The following is a 21064-nucleotide window of genomic DNA, read 5'->3' as shown; positions in this document are numbered from 1 at the left end:
AACTTTTCTCCTTTTTTCTTTTCTGCCTCTGTCCACTCAAATCTTGCCCTCTTTCTCATCCTTCTCCTTTTAAAATTTTCAGCTACCTATCAATTTTTCATCTCCTGATCCAACTTCTCTCCCTTTCTCTTTCCAGCTGCCCCCATCCCATCTCTCCCCCTGTCTGCCTGCCTCCCCCCTCCCCCCAGCTCTACCATTTCTCCCTTTCTCTTCCCAACAGTTCTCCCTTCAAGTATCTTTTTCCCTCTTTCTCCACACTTAAGAACACAAGCAATGCCTCTCCTGGGCCAGACCTGAGGTCCATCATGCCCAGAAGTCCGCTCACGCGGCGGCACAACAGGTCCAGGACCTGTGCAGTAATCCTCTATTTATACCCTTCTATCCCCTTTTCCAGCAGGAAATTGTCCAATCCTTTCTTAAACCCCAGTACTGTACTTTGCCCTATTACGCCCTCTGGAAGCGCATTCCAGTAGTCCACCACTCGTTGGGTAAAGAAGAACTTCCTAGCATTCGTTTTGAATCTGTCCCCTTTCAACTTTTCCGAGTGCCCTCTTGTTCTTTTATTTTTAGAAAGTTTGAAGAATCTGTCCCTCTCTACTCTCTCTATGCCCTTCATGATCTTATAAGTCTCTATCATATCCCCTCTAAGTCTCCTCTTCTCCAGGGAAAAGAGACCCAGTTTCTCCAATCTCTCAGTGTATCAGACGTCACTCTCCTCTGAACCCTCTCGAGTAACGCCATATCCTTCTTAAGGTATGGCGACCAATATTGGACGCAGTATTCCAGATGCGGGCGCACCATCGCCCGATACAACGGCAGGATAACTTCTTTTGTCCTGGTTGTAATACCCTTCTTGATTATACCTAGCATTCTATTTGCTTTCTTAGCGGCTGCTGCGCACTGTGCCGTCGGCTTCTGCGCACTGTGCCGTCGGCTTCATTGTCATGTCCACCATTACCCCCAAGTCCCTTTCTTGGGTACTCTCATTCAATAACATCCCTCCCATCGTATAGTTGTACCTTGGGTTTCTGCTTCCCACATGCAATACTTTACATTTCTCAACGTTGAACTTCATCTGCCATCTCGCCGCCCATTCCCCCAGTTTGTTCAAGTCCCTTTGCAATTCTTCGCATTCCTCTTTAGTTCCAGCTCACTAAATATTTTTGTATCGTCCGCAAATTTTATTATCTCACATTTCGTCCCTGTTTCTAGATCATTTATGAATATATTAAATAGCAGCGGCCCGAGCACCGAGCCCTGTGGAACACCACTCGTGACCCTCATCCAGTCCGAGTAGTGGCCCTTCACTCCTACCCTCTGTTTCCTACCTGCCAACCAGTTTCTGATCCATCTATGTACGTCTCCATCCACCCCATGATTCTTCAGTTTCTGGAGTAGACGTTCGTGAGGCACCTTGTCAAAGGCTTTTTGGAAATCAAGGTATATGATGTCTATGGGGTCTCCCCTGTCCATCCTTTTGTTAATTCCTTCGAAGAAGTGCAATAAGTTAGTTAGGCACGATCTCCCCCTGCAGAAACCATGTTGGCTTGTTTTCAGAAGTTCGTTTCTATCCAAATGTTCATTGATGTTTTCTTTTATCAGTGCTTCCGCCATTTTCCCCGGAACCGAGGTCAGACTCACCGGTCTGTAGTTTCCTGGGTCACCTCTTGATCCCTTTTTAAAGATGGGCGTGACGTTGGCTATCTTCCAATCCTCCGGGATCACTACCCCAGGTCCAACCTCTCGCCCTTTATCTTACTCTCTTCACAGCCCAGCATGCCTTTCCCTCCAGCGCAGGTCCGATGTTGCTGCCAAGCCGATGAGTCTGCTGGCCTCAGCGATTCAGCAATATTGTACATGGTTCCCCCTCCTGCTTCTCGCTTTCCATGGTTTGTCTCCAATGAAGTGCAACTTCCTGTTTCCACCCAGGTGGACCGCAGCGGATGGAAGGCAGGAGGGGGAGCCATGGACAAACTGCCGAAGCAGCTGAGCTGTGAGAAGGGGAAGTTCAGGAGCATTGCTGCGGGCCACATAAAAAGGCCAGGTGGGCCAGATTCAGCCCGCAGGCCTTGTGTGACATATGTGGCAGTGTTCTCCCTAGGGCCTTTTAGCCGGGCAGTCCGCCCGGGTAATTTAGATGACCGCCCGACTATCATCCGCTGTGAATTCTGCTGCTGCTGCCGGTGCTGCTCAACACACATAAAAAAAACAAAAACGGCTTGGAGATTTCACGCCTTAGCCCATAGCGAACTTATGCTCTGGGGCTCTAACGTGTGCATGCCGGCTTCCCTTCTCTTCCCTCCGAAACCAGAAGTTATGTCCGGGGAGGGGGAGGGAAGAGAAGGGAAGCTGGCATGCACATGTTAGAGCCCCGAAGCATGCGTTCACTACGGACTACGGCGGGAGATAGGTCAGTGAAGCTCACAATTTGCTCTTCTTGCTGCCGGGTCCTGCTTACTTTCTGTTTCCGCAAAGGCAGGACCTGGCAGTATTTCCCCAATGGGTCGATCGCGATCTTGGGCCGATCAGCCTTCCTCTCCCCGATGGCAGAATTGACCTCGGGGATAGGAATGCTGGTCGGCCCGCAGCAGGGAGAGCTTGGGGTGGTAGTTTTGTGGCCTGTTATCCGATGGCGATGGCTTGGGGGCCTGTTCCCCGATAGCAGCGGCAGTGGCTTGGGGGAGGGAAGGAAGAAAGGAAGAAAGGAAGGAAGGAAAGAGAGAGAAAGAGAGAGAGAGAGAGAGAGAGAGAGAGAAAGAGAGAGAGAGAGAGAGAGAGAAAGAGAGAGAGAGAGAGAAAGAGAGAGAGAGAGAGAGAGAAAGAAAGAAAGAAAGGGAGGCAGGGAGAAAAAGGATAGGGAGAGAGGAAGAAAAAGTTGGGGGAGGGAATGAGGTCTGGAGAAGAGGAAGCATACAGGCTGAAAGAAGGGAAGAAAGATTGGATGCACAGTCAGAAGAAGAAAGTGCAACCAGAGACTCATGAAATCACCAGACAAGAAGGTAGGAAAAGATTTTATTTTAAATTTAGTGATCAAAATGTGTCTGAATTTATATCTGCAGTCTATATTTTACACTATGGTCCCATTTTTCTAAACCGCAATAGAGGTTTTTAGCGCAGGGAGCCTATGAGCGTCGAGAGCAGCGCTGGGCATTCAGCGAAGCTCCCTGTGCTATAAACTGCTATCGTAGTTTAGTAAAAAGGGAGGGGGTACATTTGTATGGTTGTTACTGAGGTGACAGTGCATAGAGTCATCTGCTTTGACCTCGTTGAAAAAACCCTGGAATAGGAATGATAATTAACATTTTCTATGCGTACAGTATGCTTTGTGGTTTTTTTTTAAATTTTATTGTTGGTAGATCATTTTGACTTGGTCATTTTAAAAGTAGCTCGCAAGCCCAAAAAGTGTGGGCACCCCTGCTCTAGAACATCGCTCCTTAGTTTTATCAAGTGGTGCAGTGAGGGGCCAGCACTTTACATCTTATCTCCTCATGTACAGCACGGTTCTTTATTCTAAGCAGCTCTGACACTAACAGTACCACGGGTGCCTTATGTTACTTTCACTACCATTTGCAGTCAGGTTTGGCATTTTATCATGGTTTTGGTTTTTTATTTAGTTTTTCACCAGTATTTTCATTTATATATTAAAGCAGCCTTTTTTAACAGCCCAATGCCCCTCCCCTATCAGTGTGCATCCAATCCACTGCTGACACTTTTTTGGCGCCTCTTTCAACGGATCAAATATCATAGCCCCACTGTCGCGTGTTCACATTTATTCTGCGTACGAGTTTATCTCATCAGTGCAGAGACCTTTTCGGTAAGTCCATTTTACTCTCCCTTTTTTACTTTCCCGAGTGCTGTGGTTTTATTCTTTGGTTTTAATAGAAGCTCATTTGAACAATAATTTAGATCTTTCCCAGGTTTCACTTTTCAACTACCCGGTTGGCTTGTCTTTGAGCTACTATCGGCTTATGTTTCCAAGATACACTGTATTATCAGCTATTCATTTCCCATACGCTTACTTTTGCCCTGTTTAAGTCTATATAGTCTAGGCATACTGTTTGTAACCAGCTATCATTTTAAGTACAGTATGTATATGCCCTATTTTAGGGGGGGGGGGGGTTAAGTTCTTTTAGCATGTTATTTCATTAATTCTGAGTTCGGTGTTACAATATATTGTTCTTGGTTTTTAGTTTACACATTATTTATTCTTTTCTGACATGTTCGCATCACAATTTTACTCAAAAGTATAAATAGGTATCCATATTTCCATTCAAGTTTCATCACGGTGCTCTGGTTTTGGCTCCAGTATTTGTCACTTCCGTTCACAAGATCTGGCTATCTGTTACCGTCTCATATTTTAAAGACTCACTCGTTATAACTAGCAGTGATCCACACGTCTCTTCATAATGGACATGTCCAATTTTAGCATTTGGATCTTAGTACTATGGGTTTGGTCTTTTCTGGTTTCCTTTCTATAGTCTGCTTTTCGTCTGGAGTCTTTTGAGTTTAGAATTACATTTTATGACATATTTTTGTGGTTATAATTGTATGACATGTCTAAATTGGTCAAGTTATCCATTCTTTTTATTATTTTTTGTCCCCTCATACAGTGGCAGACCGCCCCGGGTGCCAGCCCTAGGGGGGTACACAGCCGGCTGGATCCAGAACCTTCCGAGCTGCTCTAAATGGCACCTGCACCTCAGTGCGGCTGCCGTACTTATTCCGAAGCAGAGTCGGCAGCCGCACTGAAGTGCAGGAAGGTCCCGCAATGATTGCATTTTCCGCCTCTGCCTCCGGAAGACGTGACGTCGGAAGGGGTGGACCAGCAGCTGCAGTCATTGCAGAACCTTGCCGCAATTCCCTGCGTCTGCCGGCCCACCCCCTCCAACAGCACTTACATCTTCCAGATGTAGCAGAAGCAGTCATCATGGGACCTTGCTGGTTTGGAGGGAGAGAGGAGCATAGAAGGGTGGTGGAGAGAGAAAAAGGGGGTCAGGGTGGTATGGAAGGGTGGTGGAGGGAGAGAAAGGGGGCAGATGCTGATGGAATTGGTGTGCAGGGAAAGGAGAGAGAGACATAAGGGGGAAGGAGACTGGATGGGGTTGGAGGGAAAGAAAGGTGGCAGATGCTGATGGAAGTGGGGGGAAGGGAGAGGAGAGAGTGAAATGCCAGACCATGGGGGTGTGGGAGAGGGAAGGGAAGAAGAGGAGAGAGATGCCAGACCATTGGAGGAGGGAAGGGAAGAAGATGGATGCCAGAATAATAGGGATGAAGGGAGAGATGGAAGTGGAATACAAGGAGAGAAGATGCCATATAGAAGGGGCAGAGAGAGGGTAGACAGAGGATGAAAGGAAGAGAGTGACAAGACTATGAGGAAAGCAGAAACCAGAGAAGACAATGTAGAAAAAAATTCTATTTATTTATTTATTTGCTTTAGGGGAGATGCATCGCTGTTTCTGTGGTGTTGCATTGTATGCAGAGTCCAGCTTCTTGGTGGTTCAATTTAAACTTTGTCTACATTTTTCTATTTTATCCCCCCTTTTACAAAACTGTAGAGCGTTTTTTTAGCACCAGCCATGGTGGTAATTGCTCAGAATTCTATGAAAGTCTGAGCTGTTACCACCATGGCTAAAAAACACATTACAGTTTTGTAAAAGGGAGAGGGGTTAGTTTGCGATTACATATTCCATACTTGGAAAATATGTTTTCTGTGTTCTGTGTGTTCGAAAGACATGGTTTTCAGTTAGGATTGACTGTGTAGGATTGATCTGTACTAGTCTGGCTTGTTTAGTTTTACAATGGGTGTATTGATGTACTGCTCACTGCAGTATGTAAGATGCTGCCTTTTCTTAGGTACACTCTTGTGTGATGGGTGGATTGTTACTAAAAATCATGTTTTTCATACAGATGAGGGGGGGTATAATAAATAATGGGCCTCAGGTGTCACATATGCTAGGTACACCCACTGCCTTCATAGTTTATATCTAATCCACAAGCCTGCTTTTAGGACAACAGGGTATGTATCCCTCTGATTCATGACAATTTCACTTCTCATGTTATCTTATCCATTCTTTTTATTATACAACTGCCTAGATAAGCATCATTCTTTGACGTGAATGTACCTTGAAAACTAACGGCAACAGTATTCTTCCCAGAAATTTTTTCCAGCCATGAAAAACATTTACTGCATTTAGTGTGCCACAAAAAACATTTGCTCCGTTTAGTATGCCGGAGTTAAAGTTTGAAAGACGCTGCTCTATACCATTTGAAAGAGGGCAAATATCTAATTATTCACTTCTAGAATTGGATGCTTCTTAAATTTAATAAAAAATTATGGAACAAGTGTCAAACCTTAAGAAAGGCAGTCATATTGAGCACTGGAACATAACTAATAATAATTAACTAATACAAATAGTACACATTTAGGGCTCCTTATACTAAGCTGCGATAGTAGTTTTACTGCGCGCTTAGCTCGCACAGAATTGTCACATGTGCTAGAAGCTAATGCCAGCATTGAGCTGGCATTAGTTCTAGCCGTGTAGCGCAGCAATTCTGCACGCGCTAAAAATGCTATTGCAGCTTAGTAAAAGGAGCCCTTAATTTTCCCCAGCACCAAATTTCCCCGTCCCGCCCCACCCGGCTACTTTTTCATGCCACCCGGCTGGAAAAATTTCTGGGGAGAACACTGATGTGGTCTAGAGGAAGGCTATTAAAATGGTAAGTGGTCTGTCATAAGGTGTATGGGGACAGATTCAAAGATCTCATATGCATAATTTGCAGGAAAAGTGGGAAGCGGAAATATGACAGATGTTTAAATACCTCTACTAACAAAAGTTCATAAGGACCAATCCTAATGTGCAACTCCTCCCTTACTCAGACTTATATAGACAGAATTACAGTAATTCAATTGTGATTGAATGACTGCCTGCACCAATACTGTAAAATGTTGCTAATGAAACAAATGCCTGACTTTCTTCAGCATTCGTAAACTAAACCATTTCCTACTACTACTATTTGAACACTAAGCAATATTCAGTAATTTTAGCATGTAAATTGCTTAGCTTGTAAATAGAACAGGGTATTCATAGAGGAACGTGCATAGGCATGTCAGAAACAGAAATATAGAAACATGATGGCAGTTAAACGCCAAATGGCCAATCCAGTCTGCCCATCCACAGCATCCTTCTCTCCCTAACCAGCCCTGTTAAGACAACTTCACTGGCTTCCTGTCTGTCTCAGAATACAATTTAAATGTGTTTGCGCAGTATTCAAACTTTTACATGATATATTCGCATCATTATTACCTTTATCTCTAAATGCTCGACGATCTGACTCGAGACATTCAAAAAATATAAACTTTCCTTTCCGTCTTTTAAGGGAATAAGATCAACTGGTAAGATCTGTTTTTTACATATATAAAATCTTTGTTTGCGAGCATAATTAGCTCCAGAAACATGCTTGTAATCCAAAGCACTTGTATATCAAATCGTATATCAAATTGAATAGGCATGGTAACCCAAGACATCAAAAAATTATTCCAAATATTAAAAGATCTAACTGACACCAACCCTATATGACCACTAACAATAACCCCTCCCCCTCAGCCACCCTCCTAGCAGAACACTTCAAGAATAAAATTACAAACACCAGAGCTACCCTCAATAGTACCCCAGCCCACCTAATTGATGTCACAACACTTCCCAAAGAAAATGAATCATCTGCTGCAGACAGAACTTGGTCCCAATTCCCCAAGATACATTGGGCCGAATTCAACAAACTCTACAATAAGTACAGCCACGCTTCCTGTGAACTCAACCTCTGCCCGCCATATCTCCCGACATCCTTGAACACTAAGTTCCGTACTCTACTCCTACATTGGATACAAACCATGCTCACAGAAGGCATTTTCTCGACGACACTCAGCGAAATCATCATCACCCCAATCCTAAAAGACCCAAAAGGACCAACAGACCAACCATCTAACTACAGACCAATTGCTTCAATACCTCTATATATCAAACTAACAGAAGGACTAGTAGCCAAACTCCTCACCAACTATCTCGAAGACCACAACTTATCCACCCACAATCTGTCTTCAGAACTAACTTCAGCACAGAGTCACTACTAGGCTCCCTTATCGACACAGCAAGACAACACCTCAGCACTGGAAAAAAATGCTGCTCATAAAGCTGGACCTGACGGCTGCATTTGACTTGGTAGACCATAACATTCTACTGCAAATTTTTGGACTCAATAGGCATCTCAGATAAAGTATACTCATGGTTGAAGGTTTCTTAAAATCCAGAACATCTAAAGTAAAATCAGACAAAGAAAAATTTCCAAACCTTGCGGCGTACCACAAGGATCTCCACTATCCCCCTACAACCTATATATCTCTCTCGTGTTTACCTGAACAAACAAGGCCTAACCTCTTATAGCTATGCAGATGACATCACCATCCTCATACCTTTCGATGAACCAAAGCTCGCAATGACAGACACACTACACCGAAACTAGTTACAGTAACGACTTGGATGGAAGACCACAAACTGAAACTTAACCCAGACAAAACTAAATTCATCCTCCTAGAAAATAACAAAGTCCCAACCACAACCAACTTAGAAATCAACTCTAATCAATTACCCTATTCAAACCACCCTAAAACAACTAGATGACTATTGACAGAGGTGCACATGCAACCACAAATAAACAAAACAATACAGAAATCTTTTGCAGCTATGAGAAACCTTAACAAGTCCGAAAATTCTTCGAAAACACAATTCAGCTCTTAACAATCTCTAATCCTAAGTATACTAGACTACTGCAACATCCTCTACCTCCCCTGCCCTGCAATAATGATTGAACAACTACAAACAATTCAAAACACAGCTCTGAGACTCGTCTACTCATTGAAAACATGACCACATACAGGCATACATCGATTCATATTGGCTTCCAATCCAGGAAAGAATACAATTTAAATTCTATTGTATACTATTTAAAACTATAAACGGAGACAGCCCAATCTACCTAACCAACCGCTTCATCCGCTTAGGCTTAGAAGCGATTATCAAAAGTTATAATTGAATTACTCCAAACTACCTCTACCAGGCATAGAAAAACACACACCCATTCACATATCCCCCAAAAAGTAAAATGGAAAAAACTATACAACGGCCTACTAGCCAGTCAAGCAGCAAAACTAGATAACCAAATCTCCAACCTATGATAGCAACCCAGACTACAAGATGTTCAGAAAGGAAATAAAAACTATACTCTTCAAGAAATACCTGAATAAGGCTTAAAACCACGAATACCTTCCTTCTTACCATCCTCTCCCTAACCCCTGAGCCTACCTGACCCACTCTTGGAAATGATCTTTGATCTAACTTTGTAACCCTCCTTCTATAACTCTTTTTGTAATCTGCATTGAACCGCAAGGTAATGGCGGAATAGAAATCTGTAATATAATGTAATTTCGCCATAGGAAATAATGGAAACTCAGATGATTCATTCCACAACCCAAAAACTTGAATACAAAATACTATATGCTCTTGTATTGCAAGACCTCACTCTTTTAGAACAGTCACTACACTCATGCAGCGTCAGAAAAGAAGAACCATTGGCTCAGTTGTGATGTTTGTATACTGTATGTACTTGTATTGTAAGACACTGCTTGTATATCAAGTTAAAATTTAATAAAATGTTTTGCTTGTCTTGCAAAACACTTGCAAACCAAGTTACTTGCAATCCAAGGTTTTACTGTATATAGATTCACAGAGATCTGAAATAAAATTCCACTTTCTATTAGAACCCTTACTTCTCTTCAGACCTTTTGGAAGTCTATGAAAACACTTCTATAAAAATAATATTTAGACAATTAGGAATAACTTCTGCATATCGTCGATAGTGAACCTTATTTATCAGATGGCAGAAATTCTTTAATAAATTCTATCTTTATATTCAATTTAAACACTACTAATCGTGTCAGCTACTTACTTAACCGAATCGAGCTCCTTTTAGATGATGCACTATATGAAATTAAGTTTTAGATTAGATTAGTAGTCACACCATGTAAATGCTAGGATTCTATAAATTATGCACACACAGGTCCATATACTACAAATGGAACTCAAGGGAACTGGAAAAATCAGTGCTAAATACAAATCTATAAAGGACGCACACCATTTATCCAGTAGTATTATTTAGTGCCAATTTCTGCACCATAACATTGGATGCTAAACTTAAGCCTGCTGAAATGTGGTATAAATACTGGTGCCCATGTTGGGCACGCTTACCTTTTAGTCTTAACAATACATGCAACTTTTCTGAATGCCCTGACCCATCCATGGCGATGCCCCTTTTGAGTTGCATGCTATGAGATTTGGGCATCAGGGGTTGATTCTATAAAAGGCACCTAACTTAATTGACAAGATATTCTTAATTGGTAATATATCTATCTATATCTATCTATCTATATATCTATATATATAGTCAAACCTCGGTTTGCGAGTACCGTATTTTCACGCATATAACGCGCGCATTATACGCGTTTTTACCTACCGCGCACACCCCTCGCGCGTTATATGCGTGAGCGCGGTATACAAAAGTTTTAAAACATAGTTCCCACCCGCCCCGACGCCCGATTCACCCCCCCAGCAGGACCGCTCGCACCCCCACCCCGAACGACCGCTCGCACGCGCTCCCACCCGCACCCACGATCGAGCAAGAGGGAGCCCAAGCCCTCTTGCCCGGCCGACTCCCCGACGTCCGATACATCCCCCCCCCCCGGTAGGACCACTCGCACCCCCACCCGAAGGACCGCCGACTTCCCGACAATATCGGCCAGAAGGAGCCCAAACCCTCCTGGCCACGGCGACCCCCTAACCCCACCCCGCACTACATTACGGGCAGGAGGGATCCCAGGCCCTCCTGCCCTCGACGCAAACCCCCCTCCCTCCAACGACCGTCCCCCCCCAAGACCTCCGACCGCCCCCCACCGACCCCGACCCCCCTGGCGACCCCCACGACCCCCCCACCCCCTTCCCCGTACCTTTGGTAGTTGGGCCAGAAGGGAGCCCAAACCCTCCTGGCCACGGCGACCCCCTAACCCCACCCCGCACTACATTACGGGCAGGAGGGATCCCAGGCCCTCCTGCCCTCGACGCAAACCCCCCTCCCCCCCAACGACCGCCCCCCCCCAAGAACCTCCGACCCCCCCCAGCCGACCAGCGATCCCCCTGGCGCCCCCCACGACCCCCCCCCCCCCCTTCCCCGTACCTTTGGTAGTTGGCCGGACAGACGGGAGCCAAACCCCCTGTCCGGCAGGCAGCCAACGAAGGAATGAGGCCGGATTGGCCCATCCATCCTAAAGCTCCGCCTACTGGTGGGGCCTAAGGCGCGTGGGCCAATCAGAATAGGCCCTGGAGCCTTAGGTCCCACCTGGGGGCGCGGCCTGAGGCACATGGTCCCATGTGCCTCAGGCCGCGCCCCCAGGTGGGACCTAAGGCTCCAGGGCCTATTCTGATTGGCCCACGCGCCTTAGGCCCCACCAGTAGGCGGAGCTTTAGGATGGATGGGCCAATCCGGCCTCATTCCTTCGTTGGCTGCCTGCCGGACAGGCGGGTTTGGCTCCCGTCTGTCCGGCCAACTACCAAAGGTACGGGGAAGGGGGGTGGGGGGTCGTGGGGTCGCCAGGGGGGTCGCGGGTCGGCTGGGGGGGCGGTCGGAGGTTCTTGGGGGGGGGCGGTCGTTGGGGAGGGGGGTTTGCGTCGAGGGCAGGAGGGCCTGGGATCCCTCCTGCCCGTAATGTAGTGCGGGGTGGGGTTAGGGGTCGCCGTGGCCAGGAGGGTTTGGGCTCCCTTCTGGCCCAACTACCAAAGGTACGGGGAAGGGGGGTGGGGGGTCGTGGGGTCGCCAGGGGGTCGCGGGTCGGCTGGTGGGGCGGTCGGAGGTTCTTGGGGGGGCGTCGTTGGGGGGAGGGGTTTGCGTCGAGGGCAGGAGGGCCTGGGATCCCTCCTGCCCGTAATGTAGTGCGGGGTGGGGTTAGGGGTCGCCGTGGCCAGGAGGATTTGGGCTCCCTCCTGGCCCGATATTGTTGGGGAGTCGGCGGTCCTTCGGGGGGAGGGATGTATCGGACGTCGGGGGGGCATCAGGCTTTCAGGATGGGGACAGACCTTCAAGGGGGGACAGTGCACGGAAGTCAGGGGGGGTGAACGGAGAGTCGGGACAGCGCACGGAAAGTCAGGGCGGGCGAAAGGAGCGTCGGGCAGCATGCGCGGTATACCCGTGAGCGCGGTATACCAAAGTTTTTGTGCATATCATCGTGATTTCTGCGCGCTATACCCGTGTGCGCGTTTTATACGGGTGCGCGTTATTTGCGTGAAAATACGGTAACCCTGTTTGCGAGTGTTTTGCAAGACGAGCAAAACAGTCAGCAAACTTTTGACTCGCAAACCAAGTGTTGACTCGATTTGCGAGCACCCCCCCCCCCCCGATAACCGGCATCGCTTCCCCCCGCTCGCAAAGGCCCCCTCGCTCCAACCGGCACCCCCCCACCACGCGAACTGGCCCTCCCCCCGCCAGTACAACTTAAATTTACCCACCTCCCCGTCTATCACCAGCACCGGCACGCAGGCACAGCTCGTGTGCCTAGAAAATCTTACGGCTTCCGTTCATAGACAAAGCGTGCCTTTGTCCCAGCGCGCTTTTGACCTGACACCTCCGGCTTCTGCCTGCCTGCCTTGCGCATGCTCAAGGACTTCTAATTCTCCCTCTCGCCAAGATTTTTTTTTTTTAATTGGGCAAAAGGTGCATATCGCATGGTGCCCAACACCTAAGTGGGCGTTTCTATGAGTGGAGTGAGACTTAGGCACCGCTAAGCACAATTCTCCAAAAACTTATGTGCCTTAAATGTAGACTTTTAAAATCCTGGCCTACATTTCAGGGCCCAAGTTTTTACATAGGCACTCCTAGCCATGATTCTGTAAACTTCTTTGAAGGAGTAAACAGGCAGATAGACAAAGGCAACCCGGTCGATATTGTATATCAAGATTTTCAGAAGGCGTATGACAAGGTTCCACATGAATGACTACTTTGGAAAATTGTGAGCCATGGAACTGAGGGTGAAATACTCATATGGATTAAAAACTGGCTGGAGCACAGGAAACAGAGAGTGGGGGGTAAATGGACAATACTCGGACTGGAAGAGCGTCACCAGTGGGGTGCCGCAGGGCTCGGTGCTTGGACCCGTGCTCTTCAACATCTTTATAAACGATCTGGGCATTGGTATGATTAAATTTGCAGACAATACGAAGTTATTTAGAGTAGTGAAGACGCTGAGGGATTGCGAAGATCTGCAACGTGACATAATCAGGCTCAAGGAATGGGCATTGACATGGCAGATGAGGTTCAACGTAGATAAGTATAAAGTGATGTATGTAGGTAACAAAAATCTCATGCACGAATACAAGATATCTGGGGCAGTACTTGGAGAGACCTCCCAGGAACGAGACTTGGGAGTTCTGATCGACAAGTCGATGAAGCCATCCAAGCAATGTGCGGCTGCGGCGCACATTGCGTGGACCAGAATGGTAGAAATGATAAAGAAGGGGGATCACGAACAGATTGGAAAAGGTTTTCATGCCGTTGTACCAGGCTATGGTGCGCCTTCACCTGGAGTACTGCATCCAGCACTGGTCGCCGTACATGAAGAAGGACACGGTACTACTTGAAAGGGTCCAGAGAAGAGCGACTAAGATGGTTAAGGGACTGGAGGGGTTGTCGTACAGCGAAAGATTAGAGAAACTAGGCCTCTTCTCCCTTGAACAGAGGAGATTGAGAGGGGACATGATCGAAACATTCAAGGTACTGAAGGGAATAAACTTGGTACATAAGGACAGGTTGTTCACCCTCTCCAAGGTAGGAAGAAAGAGAGGGCACTCTCTAAAACTGAAATGGGATAGATTCCGTACGAACATAAGAAAGTTCTTTTTCACCCATAGAGTGGTAGAAAACTGGAACGCTCTTCCTTAGTCTGTCATAGGGGAGAACACCCTCCAGGGATTCAAGACAAAGTTAGGCAAGTTCCTGCTGAACCAGAACGTATGCAGGTAGGGCTAGTGTCAGTTAGGGCGCTGGTCTTTGACCAAAGGGCCTCCATCTGAGCAGACTGCTGGGCACGATGGATCACCGATCTGACCCAGCAGCAGCAATTCTTATGCTCTTATGTGCCTAAATGTGATTGACACACAGCTGGCACTATTTTTCTAGGTGCCGGCCAATTTATAGAATCAGCCCCCAAATGTTATAGAGCAATGCGTAACTAGATGCACATGCAAACTAATTAATGCCATCAGTAATTGGTACTTAAGAGGCCAATTATTGCTCATAATGGCTCATTAGCCAATTAAGTTGCCTGCGCATCTCAGGATTGTGTTCAAATTTAAGCACCTAAATCCGGGCATCATATATAGCAGTGTTTCCCAACCCTGTCGTGGCAGACCACCAGGCCAATCGGGTTTTCAGGCTAGCCCTAATGAATATGCATGAGACAGATTTGCATATAATGGAAGTGAGAGGCATGCAAATCTGCTCCATGCATATTCATTAGGGCTAGCCTGAAAACCCGATTGGCCTGGTGGTCCTCCAGGACAGGGTTGGGAACCACTGATATATAGAACCTGGGAGTCAGTATCAACATGTAAGTGTCAAGTTATAGAATGAGGGAGGATAGTTTACATGCATTACAAGTTATAGTTTATAGACAGCAGAATTGAAAAAAATGTTGCTGTAAAGACTAACAAAGCACATACTGATGCATTACTCCATTCCTTATCCCTGCATAAATATTTATTAATACTTCTATACCACATTTAGTTAACACACCATCCTTTTACAAAGCCACGCTAGTGGCTGCCACTGAGGTAACTGCCCTGAAGCCCACAAGGGTTTAAAGAGCTTCGGGGCTTTTGCTGGATGGCAGCCACTAGCACGGCTTTGTAAAAAGGAAGGGGGGGGGGGTACAATGTAGATTTAAGTGGTTTAAATCTAAGTACAATACATATAAGGAAAAAAATTCTAATAAAATTAAATAGAAAATCAATATCCAGATATTTCAGACCAAAGAAATATAAACACGTTACAGGGAATGCCATCCATCCCCCTCTACTTCAGTTTCCTTATTTGTGTTCTTAGGATCTAGTAAAGTCAAGGAAAGTGTTTTTATTTAAACTGCTTGGTGGGATCCATTATAAGAAAGCCTCCTTTCTTTACAAAAAATTGGAAAAGCAGCAAATCTCAAAATTCAATGTTTAACTTTTATTTTATTTTTCAATTAAAAAATGAATTTCTTCTAGAACTGAAATCAATAAAATCTATTTACTGCAGTGAAAACAGTTACATTACTTCTGTCACAAACCCAATGACTGAGGTGCTAAAACATTTCGAAAAATTAAGATTTTTTAAAATTTAGAACGAGAGCTCTCATGTTCAAGTAAGAACTTTCATGTTTTACAGTATTATTGGACAATTGTGCCTTAGTCTTGCTCAAGTTGTTAAAATATATTACTGTGGTTGGTCATGGATGGCCCCAAGCTCTAAAAATGTTTCTGCAGGCTGGCCAAGAGGTACCACAAGGGACTGGCCTGTCAGCTACAGACCGTCTGCTTCTTCTCCACACAGAGCTGGACCCACAAACAGGGAAGCTCCAAGCACTGAAAAACTGAGAAAGGTGAAAATAACTCGAATAAAATAAAGAGCAAAGCAGAACAGAAACACTCCTTCTGGCTCGCATGTAAAAGGGAAAAACCGTAGATGGCAGTAGAGCTCTCAGCCATAGGGAGATAGCTTGCTTGTCCAGAATGACACACCAATTGCACTGGAAACCACCTGTTGCTACAATCAAAGCAGTTTACATCTACTATATATAAGTAGGGTTTTTTTTCCTGTCTCTAGTGGGCTCACAATCTTAAGTTCTATACTAGGGCAATGAATGGCTATGTGATTTGCCCAGGGTAATAAGGAGCTGCAGTAGGAATCAAACTCAGTTTCCCAAGTTCTCAACTCACTGCACTAGCCATTAGGCTATGAGATTACTGTATCTCTATAAAGAACAACAAATATACTGTATATATACCTTTTGAGTAATCCATTGAGTTCATCTTCCCTCTCTTTCAAGAAGTTACTGCACTTCTGGAAGATACAACTAAGATAGTGCATTTTCAAAGCAAGAACTTCATTCATGTCCCTTTGCTTCATGCATTTTTCACATATCAGATCTAGAACCCTACAGCATTTTCCAAGTGATTCTACATCTGCCAGCAGAGGGTTCTCCTGAACAAGCATGACAATCTGCAGAAACAATTAAAAAAAAAATTAAAACCAGAAGGAATCATGAAAGTTAACCCATTCTTCCAGAACTCAAGCTGTTAGTAAATTACTCTGGATTTACTAAGGCAACAATAGTAATAATATCCATTTATATACTGCAACAGCCACAAAATTCACAGTAGATTACAATAAGAAAACCAGTGATCACCAGGAATTTACAATCATAAAAATCACAGTAAACACTGTACAACAACTAAAACATTTTTTTCAAATAAGTCAGTCTACACTAACTGCATTTATAGCAATTTCAAGTAGTAAATGGTCAGTGTATCTTTACACAAAAGAATCTACCATAACAACAAAAAAACACTTTAATAAATGCAGTATTTATCGAACAATGTACTTGCTTAAATAATTCAGCAATCTGCAGTAATTTAACTTCCAAATTCCACCCCCCCCCCCTGCATCCCTTTTCCTAAACCATGATAGCGGTTATTAGCGCAGGGAGCTTCTGTTCATTCTGCTGCTCCTCAATATTTCTCTTCGCTTCTCTCTCCTTATACACCTCCCAGAGAACTCCGTTCCTCAGATAAGCTGCTCTTAGTTTTACCCTTCTCCTCCATTGCCAATTCCAGACTTCGTTCCTTTCATCTAGCTACCCCCTATGCCTGGAATAAATTACCCAAGTTTGTCCATCAATTCCCTTCCCGTGTTTAAAAGCAGACTGAAAACCCACCTTTTTGATATAGCCTTCAATCCTTAACCCTTTCTCCTCTGCCCTCCAACCCAGCCAGCTGATTAACCGTTCCCCTTTAACTGTATCCATGACATCATGTTTGTCTGTCTTGGCTGTTTAGATTGTAAGCTCTTTCGAGCAGGGACTGTTTTCTTCTTCTTTGTGACTCTGTGTAGTGCTGCGTGCATCTGGTAGCGCTATAGAAATAATAGTAGTAGTAGTAGTAATTTCTTCCTGTACAGAGCATGAGCTCAATTACATACCAAAATATTAGTGCAAAAAGCTCAAACTATAAATGATCAATTTTTATCTTTGCTTTATCCAACTGAAATTCATCAAATTAATGAAACTGACTCTTTGAAGTGAATTTAGAGAATAAGAATGTGATGTCCTGGCTTGATTTGGATTTATTAAATTTGATATACCGTTTGTACATAAATATTAAGCAGCTTAAAATACAAATACATTAAAAATGAGATAATCCTCACTATCCCAGTGGGCTCACAACCTAAATTCTAATCTAATCTTCCATTTGTGAGTCGCACAAACCTCTACAAGCTCAAGGCGTCATTCAAAGAGGAAGTGGGAAAGTAATAGGGGACGGGGGCATGGAGAAGCAAGAGGAGGGTTCTAGAAGTAGGGGTGCTATATAGAAGTTGAAACAGTTAATTATCAAAGAGGTGGGTCTTCAGGTTTTTTCTGAATGTGGTGTAGTTTGTCTCTTTTCTGATTGCTTCTGGTAGATCATTCCAGGTTTTTATACCCAGATAAGTTAGCCTAGAGTAAAAAATTTGTTATAGTAAGCATGGAAGTAAGAAAAAAAAGAGAAAGAGAAGTATTATAGATACAAGAGGTGTGCAAAAAGGTCAAATAAAAGAATTGCAGAATCCAATATCAAAGCATAAAAGAAATAAAAATAGAAGAGAAGGAAAACAGCAAAGTTAAATATAGCCAGGAAAAATAAAATGGAAAATTTAAAATAAAGGTCCTCTGGTCCTTGAAAGCTCATGCCCTAATAAATTGGCTAGTCTCTTAAGATGCTACCTACCTTCATCATAGGAAATAGCTCAGGTGGCTTTATTTTCTATAATTGCCCCCTGAATGAATCTCTCATGCTGTTTAGCGAACTGCAGTTTAGGAACATCTGAAACTGCAAATGATCACACTTGAATGTTGGCACACACTATGGAACGTCACTTATGTTCCCAATAAAAACCTTACTAACCATCCTACAAGAGGTCATATGATGATTTCATGCAAGAAAGATTTAATACCCCTTTATCATTTGAATGTTGGCTGCACATACCTTTCCCACAAGTGGAAATTTAGGACAGCTCAAAGTGTGACTATAGGCACCCAAACCAGACAATTGACTAATTGGACTAGACTCTTTAAATATCTTATTACTGAAGTTATCTAATGGTTTACAGATTTCACCAAGAGCATCTTATTTGTACATACTTGAGGAAAGGGCTGGAAATAAAACACATTCAAATAAAGCAGTGTTACTTACCTGTAACGGGTATCATCCAGGGACAGCAGGCAGTTATTCTCACTTGTGGGTGATGTCATCCACGGAGCCTGGTATGGATGGTCTAAAAGTGTAATATCACTAACTCTTCAGATATCTTGAGATGGCCCGTATCATGTGAGTGCCTTCCCACCCGACATCAACTCACGGGACTATCAGTTCAGTAAAAGCAATAAGAAGCCAACTAGGGGAAGTGGGAGGGTTGCGAGATTAACTGCCTGCTGTCCCTGGATAAAGCAATGTTACTTACCATAACAGTTGTTATCCAGGGACAGCAGGCAGCTATTCTCACTAGTGGGCGACGTCATCCGACGGAGCCCCGATGCGGATGTCTCACAAGCATACTTGCTTGTAGAAAGTTTAGAAGTTTCGAGTTGCCCACAACGCACATGCGCGAGTGCCTTCCTGCCCAATGCACCGGGCGTGTCTCCTCAGTTCAGATAGCTAGCAGAGAAGCCAACCCAGGGGAGGTGGGTGGGACATGAGAATAGCTGCCTGCTGTCCCTGGGTAACAACTGTTACGATAAGTAACATTGCTTTATCCCAGGACAAGCAGGCAGGTATTCTCACTAGTGGGTGACCTCCAAGCTAACCACAATGGGATGGTGGGAGAGTTGGCAACTTAGGAGAATAAATTTTGTAATACTGTTTGGCCAAACTGTCCATCCCGTCTGGAGAAAGTATCCAGACAATAATGAGAAGTGAAGGTATGAACCGAGGACCAAGTAGCAGCCTTACAAATCTCCTCAATCAGTGTCGATCTGAGGAAGGCTACAGAGGCTGCCATTGCTCTGACCTTATGGGCTGTGACTTTACTGTGAAGGGGTAATCCAGCCTGGCATAGCAGAAAGAGATACAAGCCGCCATCCAGTTGGAGATGGTACACTTAGAGATAGGACGTCCCAACTTATTCAGATCAAAGAAGATGAAAAGTTGAGGAACAGTTCTGTGTGGCTTGGTGCGTTCCAGGTAGAAAGCCAAGGCACGCTTACAGTCCAGAGTATGCAGAGCTGATTCTCCAGGATGAGAATGAGGCTTCGGAAAAAACACTGGAAGAACAATGGATTGATTCAGATGAAAGTCCAAGACCACTTTAGGAAGGAATTTTGGATGAGTGCAAATCACCACCTTGTCATGATGAACACTGTGAAAGGTGGATCTGCAACCAATGCTTGAAGCTCACTAACTCGACGAGCAGACGTGAGGCCAATGAGAAACACCACTTTCCAAGTGAGATACTTTAGATGAGCCTTGTTAAGAGGCTCAAATGGAGGTTTCATAAGCTGAGAAAGAACAACATTGAGGTCCCAAACCACTAGAGGCGGTTTGAGGGGAGGATTGACATGGAAAAGTCCTTTCATGAATCTGGAAACCATAGGATGAGCAGAAAGAGGCTTCCCTTGAAGAGGCTGATGAAAAGCAGCTATTGCACTCAGATGGACTCGGATCGATGTAGACTTGAGTCCAGAATGAGAAAGGTGCAAAAGGTAGTCCAAGACAGAGGATAAGGAGGCATGTTGAGGCTCCTAATGATGAGAAAAATACCAAGTAGAAAATCTAGTCCATTTTTGGGAATAGCATTGTCTAGTAGCAGGCTTTCGTGAAGCTTCCAAAATATCCCGCACAGCTGGTGAAAACTGAAGGGGAGTTACGTTGAGAGGAACCAAGCTGTCAGGTGTAGAGACTGCAGGTTGGGATGAAGTAGAGATCCCTGATGCTGCGTAAGCAGAGTGAGAAATACTGGTAGAAGAATGGGCTCCCTGCTGCTGAGTTGAAGTAGAAGGGAGAATCAAGGTTGTCTGGGCCACCGAGGAGCAATCAGAATCATGGTGGTATGGGCTGACTTGAGCTTGACTAAAGTCTTTTGAATGAGAGGAAACGGAGGAAACGCATACAGAAAGAGATTCCTCCAGTCCAGTAGAAAAGCATCTGCCTCGAGGCGATGAGGAGTGTAGATCCTGTAGCAGAACTGAGGCAGTTTGAAGTTGTGGGGGGCTGCGAAGAGGTCTAACTGAGGCGTTCCCCACAGAGAGAATATGTGATGTAGGGGCGTGGAATAGAGAGTCCATTCGTGAGGCTGGAGAAGACGACTCAAGTTGTCCGCCAAGGCATTGTCCGTCCCCTGAATGTAGACAGCTTTGAGGAAGGTGTTATGGCAAATTGCCCAATCCCAGACTTTCAGAGCTTCCTGGCAGAGGGAGGCCAATCCCGTGCCACCCTGTTTGTTGACATAATACATGGCGACCTGGTTGTCTGTGCGAATGAGAACCATCATGTCGTGAAGGAGATGCTGAAAAGCAATGAGAGCATTGAAAATCGCTCTGAGTTCCAGTAGATTGATGTGACACAGGCGGTCTGCACTGCTCCAATAGCCTTGAGTGCGCAGACCATCCAGATGCGCCCCCCAAGCATAGGTCGAAGAGTCGGTCGTGAGAACCTTCTGATGGGGAGGCATGAGAAACAGCAAA

General features: G+C 44.9%; 1 protein-coding gene across 5 annotated transcripts in view; it reads right to left on the bottom strand.

Annotated features, from left to right (window-relative positions):
• The window catches only part of ANKMY2 (ankyrin repeat and MYND domain containing 2), a 118779-nt gene that overhangs the window by 34177 nt on the left and 63538 nt on the right, over positions 1-21064 (bottom strand). For all 5 annotated transcript variants that reach the window (XM_033930965.1, XM_033930960.1, XM_033930961.1 and 2 more), the window contains exon 6: positions 16136-16350. In XM_033930965.1, coding sequence (XP_033786856.1) covers positions 16136-16350 — 215 coding nt within the window. The remainder of the gene's footprint in view (positions 1-16135; positions 16351-21064) is intronic.

The sequence above is a fragment of the Geotrypetes seraphini genome, chromosome 2 (genome assembly GCF_902459505.1).
Source record: "Geotrypetes seraphini chromosome 2, aGeoSer1.1, whole genome shotgun sequence".
NCBI lineage: Eukaryota > Metazoa > Chordata > Amphibia > Gymnophiona > Dermophiidae > Geotrypetes > Geotrypetes seraphini.
This window is presented reverse-complemented; position numbering and strand designations above follow the sequence as displayed.